At 42.8% G+C, this 17,189-nt stretch overlaps 1 protein-coding gene across 1 annotated transcript in view; it reads left to right on the top strand.

The window, feature by feature from the left end:
* TBC1D2B (TBC1 domain family member 2B) overlaps positions 1 to 17,189 on the top strand; it is a 73,266-nt gene that overhangs the window by 50,092 nt on the left and 5,985 nt on the right. Inside the window, exons 9-14 of the mRNA XM_038767001.1 lie at positions 551 to 661; positions 2,297 to 2,490; positions 4,667 to 5,161; positions 8,199 to 8,316; positions 10,193 to 10,378; positions 12,780 to 12,901. Of these exons, the coding sequence (XP_038622929.1) occupies positions 551 to 661; positions 2,297 to 2,490; positions 4,667 to 5,161; positions 8,199 to 8,316; positions 10,193 to 10,378; positions 12,780 to 12,901 (1,226 nt within the window). The remainder of the gene's footprint in view (positions 1 to 550; positions 662 to 2,296; positions 2,491 to 4,666; positions 5,162 to 8,198; positions 8,317 to 10,192; positions 10,379 to 12,779; positions 12,902 to 17,189) is intronic.

Genomic DNA, 17,189 nt, shown 5'->3' with positions numbered 1-17,189 from the left:
AGAGTAGGTAGACATATTCCCTGCCCTCAAGGAGTTTACTGTCTAGAGGGGGATGATAGACATTAAAATAAATTACAGATATACACATAAGTGCTGTGGGGCTGAGGATGGGGTGTATATCAAATACTTAAAGGGTACAGAACAGGTGTAATAAATATATGAGGAATTATGCTTTCTGAAGAAGGATCCCATTTTACACTATTGCTCTTTGATTATTGTTTTGAGTGAGGGGCAATGTTGGGGTGAGTTTGAAAAATTGGCTCGTTGGATTTAAGGAAGAAAAGCACCCTTTTTAAATGTAGTTAATTCTGGTATTTCCTTAATTAGAACTAATAATTTTGGTCATAAGCTAATAGTTTTGGATTTCTAATTACAGCCTCCCAGATAGATTTGAAGATTAATAAGATAATGCCTGATACATTTTTGAATGCCTTAATAGAAAGACATTATATTAATTCAATTAATTTTGCATGCTTTTCCACAGCTGTAAAAGGCATGCCTTAATTTGTGGTTAAGATTGGGTTTGATTGCCTTTTTTTTTTTTGAACAGGATAATCTTCAGGGGTACAAAACCCAGAACAAATTTCTAAATAAAGAGATTTTGGAACTGTCTGCTCTGCGGAGAAATGCAGAAAGAAGGGAGAGGGAAATGATGGCTAAGGTAAGAATACATAAGTGACCCTTATTCAGTGAAGGGGAAGGTGGGAAATTATTTAGAAGTGAGTAGAACAGCAGTTGAAACGAAAATCTATGGTGAAGACACTTAATACTCTTAAAATACTTGGACTGGGCATAGTCTCAACTTAGGTCCATTTAGAGGCCCCGTTGGGACAGAATCAATTAATGGAATTTATTGAGAATTTAATGTGGACAGAGAGCACTCTACTAAGCTCTTGGGAGAATACACCTGAGTTGGTAGAGATATTCCCTGTCCACAAGGAGCTTACAGTGTAGTGGAGGAAACAAACATTAAGAAGCAGGATGGCCTATTGGGCCTGGGAATCAGAAGGACCTGGGTTCTAATTCCACCTCACCACTTCTCTGCTGTGTGATCTTTCGCAGTCACTTAACTTCTCTGTGCCTCAATTACCTCATCTGTAAACCACATGTGAGACAGGGACTGTGTCCAGCTCATTTTGCTTGTATCCACCCCAGTGCTCAGTACAGTGCCTGGCACATAGGAAGCACTTAACTAATACCACAATAATAATAATAATAATAATTATTATTATTAAAATAGTCTCTGGGATTCACCAAGTGATTAGGATAATGCAAGGACTGTAAAGGCGATGTTTCTGTTTACTATGTTGCTACCATTGCAGTTATTTCATTATTTCAGTAAAGACTCTTTCATTCTGAAGTTGAAACTGAGGGCAAGTGGTTACTTGTAGAGGGCTTTGCTGCTGCCCAGAGCCTATTGAACACAGTTTCCTGTAAAAGATATCTATTTGTTTTGAAGCTAAGGAAGTACAGATCCTGAAAAGGTGACAATTATTGAACAACAAATTGGTGGGGGGTTTTTGCTATTTTTAAATGGATCCTTTTATGACTTTTGGCTAGATTTTTAATATGACCATTTTGTTCATGAAATTATGCTTAACTCTGAGAAGCAGTTAAATATTCATGTGATTCAACTTCAGGGTGCAGGCTATCAGGATGAAAGAATCAACTGGTTACAATAGTTGTACCAATTTTGTAAGTAAATGTAGTCCTTTTATGACTTTGAGGAAATACTGTATGTTTAAAGCACCTGGTGCTTTTCAACTTTTTTAAAAAAACTAAACTGAATTTTGATATTCCACCCTAAGTGGAATATTGTGTAACATGGCATTTTTATGTCTGGGCTTAATTGGCAGTTCAAAATTCTGAATATTGTTTTGTAATAATATACCACTATAAGGATAACATCTTTGGAAGATGTTTTTTCCTGGAAAATGTGTAAAAGTAAGGTGCTCTCCTTTTATCTGTTCCAAAAATACCAAATACAAGTGCAGAATCATCAACCTGTGTTTCTTGGTGTCATAAAATAACACTTGAGTGTTATGGCTAAGTATATTCTTTAAAAAAAACCCCAACAACTCTGATATTTCTACATGAGGAAGAGCAGTATTTAATTTGCAGCGATGGACGTGGTTAAAAGGAAATTGGCCTCGGGACAGTCTTTCCTATTTGTTATGTTTGCCGAGACCAGCATTTCCAGTGGAAGTCTCTCTGTATGCATGAGGCAGTTATAATCCAGTAGTTCTGAAGGTCCGTATTTGAAATGAAGATAATTGAAAACCATCATTACCTACAGTATTCTAGCCTGGAAGCGAAACTTTGTCAAATCGAAAGCAAATACTTGATTTTGCTTCAAGAAATGAAAACTCCGGTTTGCTCTGAGGAGCAGGGCCCTGCCCGTGATGTCATTGCCAGATTACTGGAAGATGCTTTGCAGGTGGATAGCGTGGAGCAGCCGGAACAAGCTTTCATCAAACCTCACCTTGTCAGGTAAACTCACGGCCACTCCTTTGGGGGAAAACACAGGAACCAGAGTTTGAAAATTGTTCCTCTTAGCCAGGTGAAATCACCTCATCCACATCCTACCTCTGGCCTGGAACTCCCTTCATTCATTCGGGTGTATTTATTGAGCGCTTACTATGTGCGGAGCACTGTACTAAGTGCTTGGGAGAGTACAGAACAACAATAAACAGACACATTCCCTGCCCGCAATGAGCTTATATTGTACAGTCCCTTCCTCTTAGTAGCTGACAGATGATCACTCTCCCCACTGTCAAAGCCTCATTTAAAGCACACCTCCTCCAAGAGGCCTTCCCTGCCTATGCCCTCATTTCCTCCTCTTGTGCTCTCTTCCATTGTTGCTCTTGCACTTGGATTTGCACCTTTTATTCACCCCTCCCTCAGCCCCACAGCACTTATGTACTACGTATTCATAATTCATTAATTAATGTTGGCATTTGTTAAGCGCTTACTATGTGCAAAGCACTGTTCTAAGCGCTGGGGGGATACAAAGTGATCAGGTTGTCCCATGTGGGGTTCACAGTCTTAATCCCCATTTTACAGATGAGGTAACCGAGGCTCAGAGAAGTGAAGTGACTTGCCCAAGGTCACACAGCAGACATGTGGTGGAGCCGGGATTCGAACCCATGACCTCTGACTCCAAAGCCCGTGCTCTTTCCACTGAGCCACGCTGCTTCTCTACTATTAATGTCTGTGTCTCCCTCGAGACCATTAGCTCAACTCAACTGGGTTGAACTTTCCTATGCGCTTAGTACGATGCTTTGTATACTGTAAGCACTCAATAACTACAGTGGATTGATTCAGTGTTTGTGAGGGTGGTTTTGTGTTTTTTCTTTTTAATGGGTTTAAGGAAAATGAACTGGAAATTCTGCAGTCAGCCTTGGGAGCGGGAAACTCGGGCCCTCCGAGACTGGGGATCATCTCTGCTGGGGAAATGCACCTTCACCTATCTGGGGACTTTATAACTTTTTTTTTCCTCTTTTGTTTTCTCTAAATGATTTATCAGTCAGTGGTATTTACTGAGTGCTTACTGTGTGCAGGCCACTGTAATAAACACTTGGGAAAGTACAGAGCAGCAGAGTTGGTAGACTCAGTTCCTGCCCCAAAGGAGCTTACAGTCTACAGGACGAGACTGAGGTTCAGAGAAGTGAGCAACTTGCCTAAGATCACACAGCAGACATGTGGGAGAGCCGGGATTAGAACCCAGGTCCTTCTTACTCCCAGGCCCATGCTCTATCCACGTTTTAAATAGATTACAGTTAGGGGAAATAAGAATATTTGCGTAACTCCTTTGGCGAGTAGTTGAGTAAACCGAGCAGTTTGTGAGTGAACACATGGCTTTCTGATGAAATTTGGTGGGACAAGATAGGTTTCAGGAGGCTGCCAACTTCTTTCCTCTCACCTTTTACCATCCGTGTCACTCAGCATTCTCCATCTAGGCTGCTGGCATTAGGAGTAAAGGTTCTCCTGTATTGATAGCAAATGAGATGAGTGTTTGCAGTTTACTTTCATGGCTTTTTATGCCTTGCAAAAAACAACTTTTCATTTAGCAGGGAAATTGGGTAATGAGGCCTCAAATATTGCTTCATCAGTTTGGCTCAATGCCAAAAGAGTAACCACGGTTTAAATGTCGGAGATGTCTGAGCAAAGAGATTGCATGTGTAATATTTATCTCAAAATACTGTCCCAAGCTGCCTCTTGCAGTGGGATCCATGCTTGCTTACTGCAGACCTGCCCTTTTATTCTCTGCTACCAAAGAGGGATATCAAAAGGGAAAGTGGGTCAGAGACTTTTATTGAGGCAACTTGAGTCTCAAGATGTGGATTTTTCTGTAGCTGTGTAACCTAAAAGCTGGTGAGAAGCAAAGAGAAGCAGTGTGGCATAGTGGATAGAGCATGGGCCTGGGAGTAAGAAGGACCTGGGTTCTAATTCCGGCTCTCCCGCATGTCTGCTGTGTGACCTTAGGCAAGTTGCTCACTTCTCAGTTACCTCATCTGTCAAATGAGGATACGAGTGTGAGCCCCATGAGGGACAGTGACTACCTCAGTGCTTAGAACGGTGCTTGGCACATAGTAAGCACTTAACAAGTACCCTTGTTATTATTATTTATAATAATAATAATCTCACTCTTTGTTTTTACTACCAGTGAATATGACATTTATGGATTTCGGACAGTTCCCGAGGATGATGAAGAAGAGAAGCTGGTAGCCAAAGTGCGCGCCTTAGATCTCAAGTCCCTTTACCTCACGGAAAACCAGGATATTTCGACTGGAGTGAAGTGGGAAAACTATTTTGCGAGCACAGTGAACAGAGAGATGATGTGCTCTCCAGAACTGAAAAGCCTTATCCGCACTGGAATTCCACACGAGCATCGGTCTAAAATGTGGAAGTGGTGCATCAACTTTCACACTAAAAAGTTCAAAGACAGCACCGATCCGGGCTATTTCCAGACATTGCTGCAGAACGCTCTGGAAAAGCAGAATCCCGCATCGAAGCAAATTGAGCTGGATCTGTTGCGAACTTTGCCAAATAACAAACATTACTCTTGTCCCACTTCTGAAGGGATACAGAAGTTGCGAAACGTTCTGCTGGCATTTTCTTGGAGAAACCCAGATATTGGATATTGCCAAGGTCTAAACAGGTAAGAGCTCATTGAACGTAAAAGGGAGGGGGCTGTACAGAAATGCTGAACATATATTGACCATAGTAATAGTTTCTTGTGGGTTATTAGTTATTTTGATTTCTAAATAAATGATTTTACTAATAGAAAACCTACAATTGGGAAAGAAATAGTAGTGAACTGTTTGATACCTAATATTCTTAACATCAAGATGCTTTAAAGAAACAAAATATGCTCTAAATAGATATGGACAGGATCATAGTTAAACTTTGAAATGACTTGGTTCCTCTTCTTTCTTCTGTAACTGGAAAATATGTTTTAGATGTATCTGGAAAAAAAGAAATGTTTAGTAATTGCTCTGTTGTAATTTTTTATAAGAATAACTGAACAAGAACAAAAAGATTCTCTTTGCCTAGAGATTAGCAAAAAAGAGAAAATTATGCTAAATTGTGGACCCAACAGGAAGAAATAGATCCACAAGTAGGTAGTGCCCATTTGTTCATGCCATTGTCTCTCAGAGTAAGGTCCAAAGAATGTTTAGAATGACTGAATTTTACATCGAAAACTTTTTGCTAACAAATTCCAGAGATTTTTCTTGCACTAAATGTTTCACCTTCTCCCCATAAGTATAGATGTACTATTTTCAAGCTTGCCATCATGTAGCTCTACTTTAAAGTATCCCAAACAAATATTTTGGAGGAAAATATCTGGAGCTGTCCGTTTTTAGCTTTCTAGCTACGCATCCTGCTGTGTATTCTTTTGTTAAAATTCCTTTATGAATTCGTTGTGCAGTGTATTCTGAATTTCCTTCCAACTCTCCTGGTTCTGGATCTCCTCCCTGGCCTGGGGCTGTCTTGGACCACTCCCCTGGGAAAGGAAAAGCTGGGTCCATTGTCAATCCATGGTGGTTATTGAGCTTTTGCTCTGTGCAGAGCACTGAATTAAGCTCTTAGACTACAATACAACAGGGTTGGTACACACATTCCCTGCCCACAGGACTGTGCAGTCTAGAATGTAAGGTAGTCATGGGTAGGGAATGTGTGCTATTTTTGTTGTAGTCTCCCAAGCACTTAATAGAGCTTTCTGCACATAGTAAACACTCAATAAATATCATTGATTGATTGATACAGGGGGAAAAGGGGATGCTGATACCTTGTCTTCAAGGGACAACCTGACTCATGAGCTGGGAGTTGAGGTGTTGGTGTTAATTGTATCACTGTACCTACAGCCCACTTTGTTAAATAGCCCAGAAACCAAATAGTTTAGTTGTCCAGTTCCATATTCAGTTTCTTAATTTGCCTGAGGAATTAGAGCCTCAGTTCTGGGAGCTTTGGTTACTGCTGGAGTATGTTATTTTGGGGGTGTTCCTGATTTCTACCCCTCAAACATTTGACCAAGTCCCCCAACCCCCTAAAATTTAATTTGGGGTTGAACCTGGAATTAAGCAAGGTTGCCTGCACATTGCTGGTTTCCCGACATATCTCTGTGACACCAAAGGCATCCATATCATTTGTCAAACACCAGGAAGGAATAATATTGTCAAACACTTGCCAGTCAGATGTTGCTGTCTGTAAATCATCAAAATAAAAACTAAAGTGACGCCCCAAGTTTTTGAAATTTAAATTTGAAATTTGTATACCCACTATAAAAATCTATTACCTTTTCTCCCCCCAAATTATATCTACTCTTTTTACCTTGAAAGCCCTCATCATCGATCACTGTAATAAATAATAATGGTATTAAGCACTTACTATGTGCCAAGCACTGGTCTACCAACTCTGTTGTGTCATACTTTCCCATATGCTTAGTACAGTGCTCTGCACACAGTAAGTGCTCAATAAATACCGTTGGTTGATTGTCAGAGATTTGGGACGAACAAGACGGAATCAATCAGTCAGTGCTATTTATTGAGCACTTACTGTATGCAGAGCACTGAATTACCCTCCTGCAGGTAGCCCTTGTCCTGAGTCTGCTGGGTTGGCAAGGTACCCTTATTAACAATAGTAATGACGATAGAATAATAATACTTATGTGCTTACCACATGCTGAGCACTCTACTAAACACCAGGGTAGATACAATATAATCAGGTTAACACTGTCCCTATCCCATATGGGGCTCACACTCTTAAGTGGGAGGGAGTAGGATTTAATCCCCATTTTACAGATGAGTAAACTGAGGACAGAGAAGTTAATTGATTTACCCAAGGTCACACCACAGATTAGAGCTTGGGTCCCCTGACTCCTAGACTCTTACACTTTCCTTTCGGCCAAGCTGTTTTCCTCAGATCTCCATGGCCTGGGATCAGACCTGATGCTACCCTACTATTACCCTGGGCAAAGACTAGATGTTGCACCCACCCCACTTGAGGAGCCTACTGAAGAAAATTTTAAAGTCTTATTAAGAACAAGACTCGAGCTTAGCATATGACGTAATTATGCTATATTAATTGATCATTCTTTATCAATTCAGTCCATATACAAGGCATGAACAGTTAGAGAAGCAGCATGGCTTAGTGGATAGAGCATGAGCCCGGGTGTCAGTAGGACCTAGGTTCTAATCCCACCTCTGCCACTTGTCTGCTGTGTGACTTTGGGCAAGTCGCTTCACTTCTCTGGGCCTCGGTTACCTCTGTTAAATGGGGATTGAGTGTGAGTGTCATGTGGGACAGGGACTGTGCCCAGTCTAATTAACTTGTATCTACGCTATCACTTAGGACAGTGCTTGGCACATAGTAAGTGCTTAACAAGTACCATAATAATAATTGCCATTATTATTATTAAGATTCCAATAAACGTTAGATGCCAAGTTCCAGGTTCAGTGGGCTAGTCTGAGACTTGAGAAGGGAAATGTAGTCTGTTCATTCATAGCAAGAACACTTATTGTTTCCTAAGTATTGTTTGCTTATTTCATTTTCTCTACTGAGGAGCTCTAAATGGGTGTAGCTTTTGAAAGAGAGAACAGTGAATAATTTGCTATGCCTGTGGATAAGCAAGATGGAAAAAAATATTTACCCGGGGCAAACCTGTCTGCATATTTTTCCTTTTTCTCTATTTGTAGATTGGTAGCAATCGCACTCCTATATTTGGAACAAGAAGATGCTTTCTGGTGTCTAGTTACTATAGTGGAAGTTTTTATGCCTCAAGACTATTATACAAAAACTCTCCTGGGATCACAGGTATCACATTATGCCTTGAATTTTGCAGTTGTGAATTTGTAGAATGAAATCGGGAAGGTGGTGTCAATTAAAAATAATGTCCAAGGTTCCAGCATTTATGTCACTGCAGTGAATAAGATGGTAAGGGGAACAGCATGTTAAAATTGTGCAAGAAATGTTTTGAGTGGAGGAGGGAGACTTTAGGGGTACTTCCACATCCTCTTTCGTTGGGTCTGTGGTTGACACTGTGCTATGAACAGAGCTGCTTTGCCTCAGGGGAAGATTATTTGGTCACCTGGTGGCCGCTGAATTTTGCTCAGCTTATCCACAAAAACCTCTTTGAGGCCACCACGCTGCTTATGCCCCCTTCATTTTGCAAGGAAATGGTGGGCACAGGGAGAATCCTGAGGGGAATGAGTTGGACGAAATCTGGGGGAAAGCTTTGAAAGGGTTCAAATAGGGGCCTTGAAGACTGGTTGGGTAGAGGTTAAAAAAGTTAAAGTTTTAAAGTGTAAAAAGTTAAAGCTCTCTTATGTGACCGAGAGACTCCATAACCACAAGAAACAGTGGACTACAAGACCAGAGATGCCGAGCGTTGTGTAAAGCTATGACTAAAGGTTGCGCTATCACACCAAAGAATAGATTCACATCCTTACTGCTCAAAGGGAAGGTAGCCATATTTCAGTGACCTATTTCAGTCTACTTTCCAACATCAAAGTTATGACCCTTTGAAGTAGGGAGGCCCATTGAGTTTGATATGAATTGATCTCTTTCCCACTTAGAAGAAGTCAGTGCTCTAAAGAAAGCCATTAGGGACAGCGAAAGCTTTGGATCCCGTGACATACATACTCACTAAGATTTACAAGTGGGAAGGAGAGGGGTCGACTTGGAAGTTTGTGGAGGGTTGCTGCCAATTTATGGAGGGCCAAGGAAATGCCAAAGACTTTCAAAGACACCACCATCATCATTCTCTAACAGGAGAAAGGAGAGGAAGTTGAATGTGGCACTGATGTGCATAACAGTATTTTGTGTCACTGGCAAGACCCCAGCCACAAGCTTTTTGGAATAGTTCCTGTATGACAACGGGGACTGTGCAGTACTTGGAATGGTAATGTGGCAGTAGGTGGCAAAATTCTATAAAACAGTGATTTTAGAGTGGCAGGTACAGAAGAGGTGCAGCAAAGCACATCAAGGCCACCTCACCGAATGGATCATTGATAAATGCCTACCGTGTCTCCGCATTCTGGAGGCAGACTGGGCGAGGCTGAATAGATTATACACATCATCGAGATTTCCTGAGAGGGTCATCCAGGAGCTGATGCCTTCCTTTGGATCGCTCACACACTTAAAGAGACATCGCAATAGTGTGTGAAATTACACAGTCTGGCTTTGGAAGGCCAGGAACATCAATCTTATTGAACATCATACAGTCATGCTTATTGAACACTTACTGTGTGTGGAGCACTATAGTAAGCACTTGGGAGAATACAGTGCAACAATAAACAGACACATTCCTTGCCCACAAAAATCTTACATCAGGAAGCGCCTCTGGGAAGGCCCCTTTTCAGAAGAGCGGTCAAAGAACCTGCATTTGAGGGTGGTGGGGAGACATCACAGCAGCAAAAGGCCCTGCACATAGCCACCATATCATTAAGTAAAGGCCAACTTTCAAGTGGACTCCATGTGTGCACTACTATTGGTAACCCATGAGTCCATTCAGACACACATATGAACAGCAGTACCCTCAACATCATGTCATTCCTCCTTAGAATAAAAACCCATGTATGTGTGCACTCTAAATAGCACTCTGTGAACATTAAAAGCCAAAAAAAGGTGATTTTCCAGGTGGACGAGGGTTGATATTGCTCACATCTCTACCTGGTTTCTTTTCCTCGAGGTGGACCAACGAGTGTTCAAGGATCTCATGAGTGAAAAGCTGCCTCGGTTGCATGCCCACTTTGAGCAGTACAAAGTCGACTACACGCTCATTACCTTCAACTGGTTTCTGGTGGTGTTCGTGGACAGCGTTGTCAGTGATATCCTCTTCAAAATATGGGACTCTTTTCTTTATGAGGGACCAAAGGTATGTTTCCCAACTTTATTTTAAGGAAATACACAAGGTACATTGATACGGTGTTGAGCCCTTTAAGTCGAGCTGCCCTGGCATATGAAAATGCAGCAGAATAAAATCAAGGAGCAGAGAAATAGCACAAAGTGTCATCTAGGTGTATTTTTGAAACAATGATTGCTACCCAGGATGGATGTGTGTGACCTCAGTCTTGTCAATTGGCCAACTGATAATAATAATAATTGTGGTATTTATTAACAATCAGTTAATTGTATTTATTGAGCATTTACTACCTGCAGAGCACTGTATTAAGTGCTGAAAGAGTACATCACAACAGAGTTAGCAGATATGTTCCCTACCCATAACAAACTAGGAGACAGACAGATATAAATAAATATAAATAAATTATATAAAATTTAAAGCAGCATGGCTTAATGACTTGGGAGTCAGTAGGTCATGGGTTCTAATTGTGGCTCTGCCCCATGTCTGCTATGTGACCTTGGGCAAGTCACTTCATTTCTCTGGGCCTGTTACCTTATCTGTAAGATGTGGATTAAGACTGTGAGCCCTATGTAGGACAGGGACTTTGTCCCACATGACTACCTTGCATCTACCCCAGCGCTTAGAACAGTGCTTGGCACATAGTAAGCGCTTAACAAGTACCATTATTGAGAAGCAGTGTGGCTTAGTGGCAAGAGCACAGGCTCGGGAGTCAGAGGTCATAGGTTCTAATCCCGGCTGTGCCATTTATCAGCTGTGTGACTTCAGGCAAATCACTTAAAACTTCTTTGTGCCTCTATTACCTCATGTGTAAAATGGGGATTGAGCCTGTGAGCCCCACGTGGGACAACCTGATTACCTTGTATCTATCCCAGCGCTTAGAGCAGTGCCTGGCAGACAGTAAGCACTTAAGTACAATCATTATTGTTATATGTACACAAGAACTGTGGGGTTGAGGGTTGAGAGCTTTAATATGGGCCAAGCACTGTATTAAACCCTGGGTAGATACAGGATCATCAGATCGAACCCAGCCCGTCCCACACATCATGCAGAGTCTGAAGGGGAGGGAGAACATATATTTAATCCTTGTTTTACAGATGAAGGAATGGAGGCCCAGAGAAGAGTAGCAAATTGCCCAGGGTCACGCATTAAACAGATGGCAGAAGCGGAATTAAAACCTAGTTCTCCTGACTCCCTGCCCTACCCCTTCCACTCGGCCACTGTAATGTTCCCAAAGAAGACTGAGATTTTCTCTGGGCCATGTCAAGGGGAAGGACACTGAGAGGGAAGTGACGGTGCACCTTTAGACACTCAAGGCTGCCGTTTTTAGATTGAGGCAAACTTCAGAATGAATGGCACCTTACGCACCTGAGTTTTGGCCAGCCACAGTTTTCCCCAGTACCAAAAGTCAGTCCCATTTTCCCTGGATTTGGCAGGTCCCAGTGTCAAATCCCTCAACACTAGGGTTCATTCATTCATTCAGTCGTATTTATTGAGCGCTTACTGTGTGCAGAGCACTGTACTAAGTGCTTGGGAAGTACAAGTTGGCAACATATAGAGACGGTCCCTACCCAACAGTGGGCTCACAGTCTAGAAGGGGGAGACAGAGAACAAAACAAAACATATTAACAAAATAAAATAAAAAGAATAAATATGTACAAATAAAGTAAATAAGTAGAGTAATAAATAACATACAAACATATATACATATATACAGGTGCTGTGGGGAGGGGAAGGAGGTAAGGTGGGGGGGATGGAGAGGGGGAGGAGGGGTAGAAGAAGGAGGGGGCTCAATCTGGGAAGGCCTCCTGGAGGAGGTGAGCTCTCAGTAGGGCCCTAAAGGGAGGAAGAGAGCTAGCTTGGCGGATGTGAGGAGGGAGGGCATTCCGGGCCAGGGGGATGATGGCGGGACAGGTGAGAACGAGGCATGGTGAGGAGATTAGCAGCAGAGGAGTGGAGGGTGCGGGCTGGGCTGTAGAAGGAGAGAAGGGAGGTGAGGTAGGAGGGGACGAGGTGATGGACAGCCTTGAAGCCGAGGGTGAGGAGTTTCTGCCTGATGCGTAGGTTGATCGGTAGCCACCAATCAAAAGTCTCCAGATTTTTGAGGAGGGGAGTAACATTCCCAGAGTGTTTCTGGACAAAGACAATCCAGGCAGTGGCGTAAAGTATGGATTGAAGAGGGGAGAGACAGGAGGATGGTAGATCGGAGAGGAGGCTGATACAGTAGTCCAGACGGGATAGGATGAGAGCTTGAACGAGCAGGGTAGCAGTTTGGATGGAGAGGAAAGGGCAGATCTTGGCAGTGTTGCAGAGGTGAGACCAGCAGGTTTTGGTGACAGCTTGGATGGGAAAGTGATCACAGAAATATAATGGTGCGTGTTTAATGTTCACTGACATTTTATTTTCAACTTCACAGGTCATTTTCCGTTTTGCTCTAGCACTTTTTAAGTACAAGGAAGAGGAAATCTTGAAGCTCCAAGATTCAATGTCCATTTTCAAGTATCTCCGCTACTTCACACGCACTATTCTCGATGCTCGGTAAGTGCTATTTGATTACTTTGGAGATTCTGTCGAAATCCTGGCTAATGAGTTCTAATCAGGAATGCAAACTCCATGTAGCATCGGGGTTATTGGCCCCATGGGTTTGGAAACAAGGGAGTAAAGGTGCATCCACACGTTTCAGTGCCAGCAACTGTAGAAAGGAAGTAGAAAATGTTCCCCCTTCCTTTTCCTTCTGCCTCCAAGACCGCTCTACCTAGATGTCCCACCAGCTCCTCAAGCTCAGAATACCCAAAATTGAACTCCTCATCTTCCTACCAAAATCCTTTCTTCCAGTGAACTTTCCCATCACAGTCAACACAACCATCATTCTCCCTGTTTCTCAGGCCGTCAAGCGCATCACTGTTCCTGACTTCTCTCCCATTCAATTCCCATATTCAGTCCATCACCAGATCGTTTCATGTCTTTTCAACATCTCCAGAATTCAGCCCTTCCCTCTCACCCTCCAGTGTATCTACTCTCTTCTCCCACTGCATCCCAAATCTTGCTCTTTCTCCTCTCAAACTAACCTTACTGCACCTTGTTTTAGCTTCTCCCAACACTGACCTCTTTTTCGGGTCCTCACCATTTCTGGAACTTCACCCTGCTTCATATAGTAATAATAATGGTATTTGTTAAGTGCATACTCCCTGCCAAACACTGTCCCCCAGTCCACAGTTCTCCCCATCTTCAGCTGTGTCTGATCTGATTTATTTTGTATCTACTCCAGTGCCTAGTGCTGTGCTTGGTACAGTGATTGGTACATAGAAAATACTTAATATTATTACTATTATTCGAAGCCCTTCTGAAATCACATCTCCTTTAATCAGTCAATCAGTGGTATTTTTGACCACTCACTTTGTGCAGAGCACTATATTAAGTGCTTGGGAGAGTACAACAGAAAAGAGTTGGTAGTCACAATCCCTCCCCACAAGGAGCTTATGGTCTAGAGAGGGTGACAGACATTAAAATAAATTCCCGATAGATGAAATGGAGAGAATAAGGATTCGTACATAAATGCTACCGCACTGGGGGTGGGATGAATATGAAGTGCCTCAAAGCCACCTCATTGAGACTTTTCCCAATTAATTTACGTGGAACGTCGACCACGTGCAGTCTTGTATCCACCTGGCACATAGGGAGCCCTTAACAGATACCTTAAAAAATTCTAATCTCCCCAGTTTGGAGCTCCTACCTACCATTTGAGCACTTCCATTCCAACTGTTTAAGCACTAACTCATAATCATATCCCCTTTTCCTTTTTGCCCCTAACAGTAATTTCTTTTAGTCTAGACTTTCTTCTAGACTGTGAGCCCACTACTGGGTAGGGACCGTCTCTATATGTTGCCAACTTGTAGTTCCCAAGCGCTTAGTACAGTGCTCTGCACACAGTAAGCGCTCAATAAATACGATTGATTGATAGTGTCTGTCTTGTCCACTTGAGTATAAGATCTGTGAGGGCAAGGATTGTGTCTACTAATTCTGTGTTGTCCTCTTTCAAGCACCTAGCATAATGTTCTGCACACAAGTGCATCAAAAGTACTATTGTTGAATTGCTTGATGCCGCTACTTCCATAAAGCTCTAGGGCCTAATCAGGAGGATCCTCCCTCCTCTGACCCCAGAGTCCCTTGAGGCTGAGGTGGAGGCCACTGCAGGGTCCCAGAGATCCTGGAATCAGTGATGGTATCTCCTACCTGGAGAAGTGAGACAGAGAGATTGACGGCCTGGGGGACGAGGGCAGAGGGGAGGGGCTTGTGCTGTCATAGCAGTTCATTCATTGTCGTGTTTATTGAGCGCTTGCCGTGTGCAGAGCACTGTACTAAGCAGTTGCCCAGCCACAGCCCCAACCTTGTCCTCAGGACTCCAGACCAGAGGGTATTGTGGTATTTGTTAAATGCTATCCATGTGCCAGGCACTGTACTAAGTACTGGCGTAGAGTCACGTTAATCCGGTTGAACATAGTCCCTGCCCCACTTGGGGTTCACAGGCTTAATCCCCACTTTGCAGATGAGGAAACTGAGGCATAGAGAAGTGAAGTGACTTGCCCCAGGTCACACAGCAGACAAATAGTGGAGCTTACAATTAGAACCCAGGACCTTCTGAAACCCAGGCTCTATCTAGTCCACGCCTCTCTGGCCTGCCTTTGGAGTTCAGTGAGAGCCAAGAAACTGACATAGCTGTGGCAACTCAATTGCAGAGAAGTGGAGAACTCTTAGGTTCCCCTCCCCTCCCTTCTTCCCTTTCCCCCTTTCTCTCCAATATTCATCACCCCCGTAACCTCTCTCTCTCCCGATCCGGCCCAAGTTCACCAGCATGCTCACAATCACAGTGTCTGATCCAGATAGGCCGAGTTACCCAGCTTCTGGAGGACCTTGAAATAAGGGATGGATTTACAATTCTGATCCATTTTGTTCTTCTACTGTAGTGACTTGTTGCTTACCAAGTCAAAATATCCAGTTTCAGTTTTGCACCTAATCCTGAATCCCTGTAAGAGTATTTGTCCCGTGAAGCATAAAACCATTAGAAGCAGAACAAACCAGAAGGGACAGTCTGTTAAACCCCTGCATCCTGGAAGGACCATAGTTCAAGTTTACTACTTTGAGAGTTAAAGTAGCTCAGTTTCTCCTGAAAATGAGCTTTCCTAGGATCGCCGTACATATTTGGTTTTCTTCCAAGCCAGAGGCCTTCCAGTAGAAGGCCCAAGACAGTCACAAAATGCTTACGTAACCCCCTTAGGATGTACTGCAATGTTCTGACTACCAGATGTTTGCTGAATTACATGTTTAATGATGATAGAAATATAGGTCGGTCTGGGATCAGGGTGTTTTGGGGGGTTTTGGGGGGAAAAAAAATAACATTTTGAAACCAAACTTTGAAAGCATTTAATTTTCTCCTTGCATAAGAACCTGGCTGTTTAGCGCCACCTTGTGAGTTGCCAAATGGACATCAATTTATAAAGACCAGACCAAAAGAAACCCTTCAGACTTACAAAAAAATCGTTTTCCACCCTTTTTATATTAGACTTTAATTGAAACAAAGATTAAAGAACACCGTCTATAGCAAGGGGCTGCCTCACACAAATAACCACCACGGCATCAGCTTCAGAGTCGCCTGTGGTGGGTATAACATTTCAGTTAGCATCCCCAGCTTCCTGAGGTTGGCACCCTTCCCAGAAGACCGGGGGCCAGTTTTTCCCTGTAAAACTCTCCCTGCCCCAGCCAGGGCCACCACATGCCCACTTTCTCAACCTGTGCTAGCTGTGCATGGGAAGCAGCATGGCCTAGTGGGTAGGGCACAGGCCTGGGAGTGAGAAGGACCTGGGTTCTAATCCTGGCTCCACCTCTTGTGTGCTGTGTGACCTTGGGCAGGTCACTTGGCTTCCTTGTGCCTCAGGGTCCTTCATCTGTAAAATGGGGATTAAGACTGTGAGCGTCATGTGGGACAGGGATTGTGTCCAACCTGATTTGCTTGTATCCATCCTAGTACTTAGTACATTGCCTGGCACATAGTAAACACTTAACAAATATCACGATTATTATTATGATTGTTATTATTGTGGCCCAGGAACCTGGAGACCTCAGTCAACTCATCACCTCCAGTCAATCAGTTGTATTTATCGAACAGTATCTGTGTGCAGAGTACTACTTAGTGCTTGGGACAACATAGTATAACAGACAAATTCCCTGCTCATGACAAGCTAGCAGTTGTTTGTCATGGAACCCAGGGGATTGGCTGTCTAGACACTAGAGTTTTCTGCTCAGCACACAACCCTACCATGTCCTTTGACCTCGCGTGAGATACTTAGTCTCTCTGGGCATGTTTCTTTATTTGTCACTTGGAAGAGCCTTAGTTGGTAATCTGCTCTAAGATTCCAGATGAAGGACATTATTATTTCTTTTTTTTTTTTTTTTGCCATTTCCTGACTGGAAAATTCTTTGTTGTAGTATTAGGTGCATATTCAAAGGAGTACATTTTCAGCAGAGTTTAGGATGAAGAGATATTCAAAGGATCGCCCTCTTAATTTATTCTCTCCTGATAAAAGTTTACCAACCTTCAGAACAAAAAAGACAGCTGAGGTTTTATATTTTGACAAACGGTATTTGGTTTTCCGTTTAAATGCAGGTCCCTGGGATTTTGAAAGTACAGTAAAAGTCAATACTCCTGAATCAGGCCGTCAGTGTTGACACAGAATAAGTGATGCTTTGTAGTGCTACTAGTTCATTCATTCAGTTGTATTTATTGAGCATTTACTGTGTGCAGAACACTGTACTAAGTGCTTGGGAGAGT

The sequence above is a fragment of the Tachyglossus aculeatus genome, chromosome 26, assembly GCF_015852505.1.
Source record: "Tachyglossus aculeatus isolate mTacAcu1 chromosome 26, mTacAcu1.pri, whole genome shotgun sequence".
In the NCBI taxonomy this organism is placed as follows: Eukaryota; Metazoa; Chordata; class Mammalia; order Monotremata; family Tachyglossidae; genus Tachyglossus; species Tachyglossus aculeatus.
This window is presented reverse-complemented; position numbering and strand designations above follow the sequence as displayed.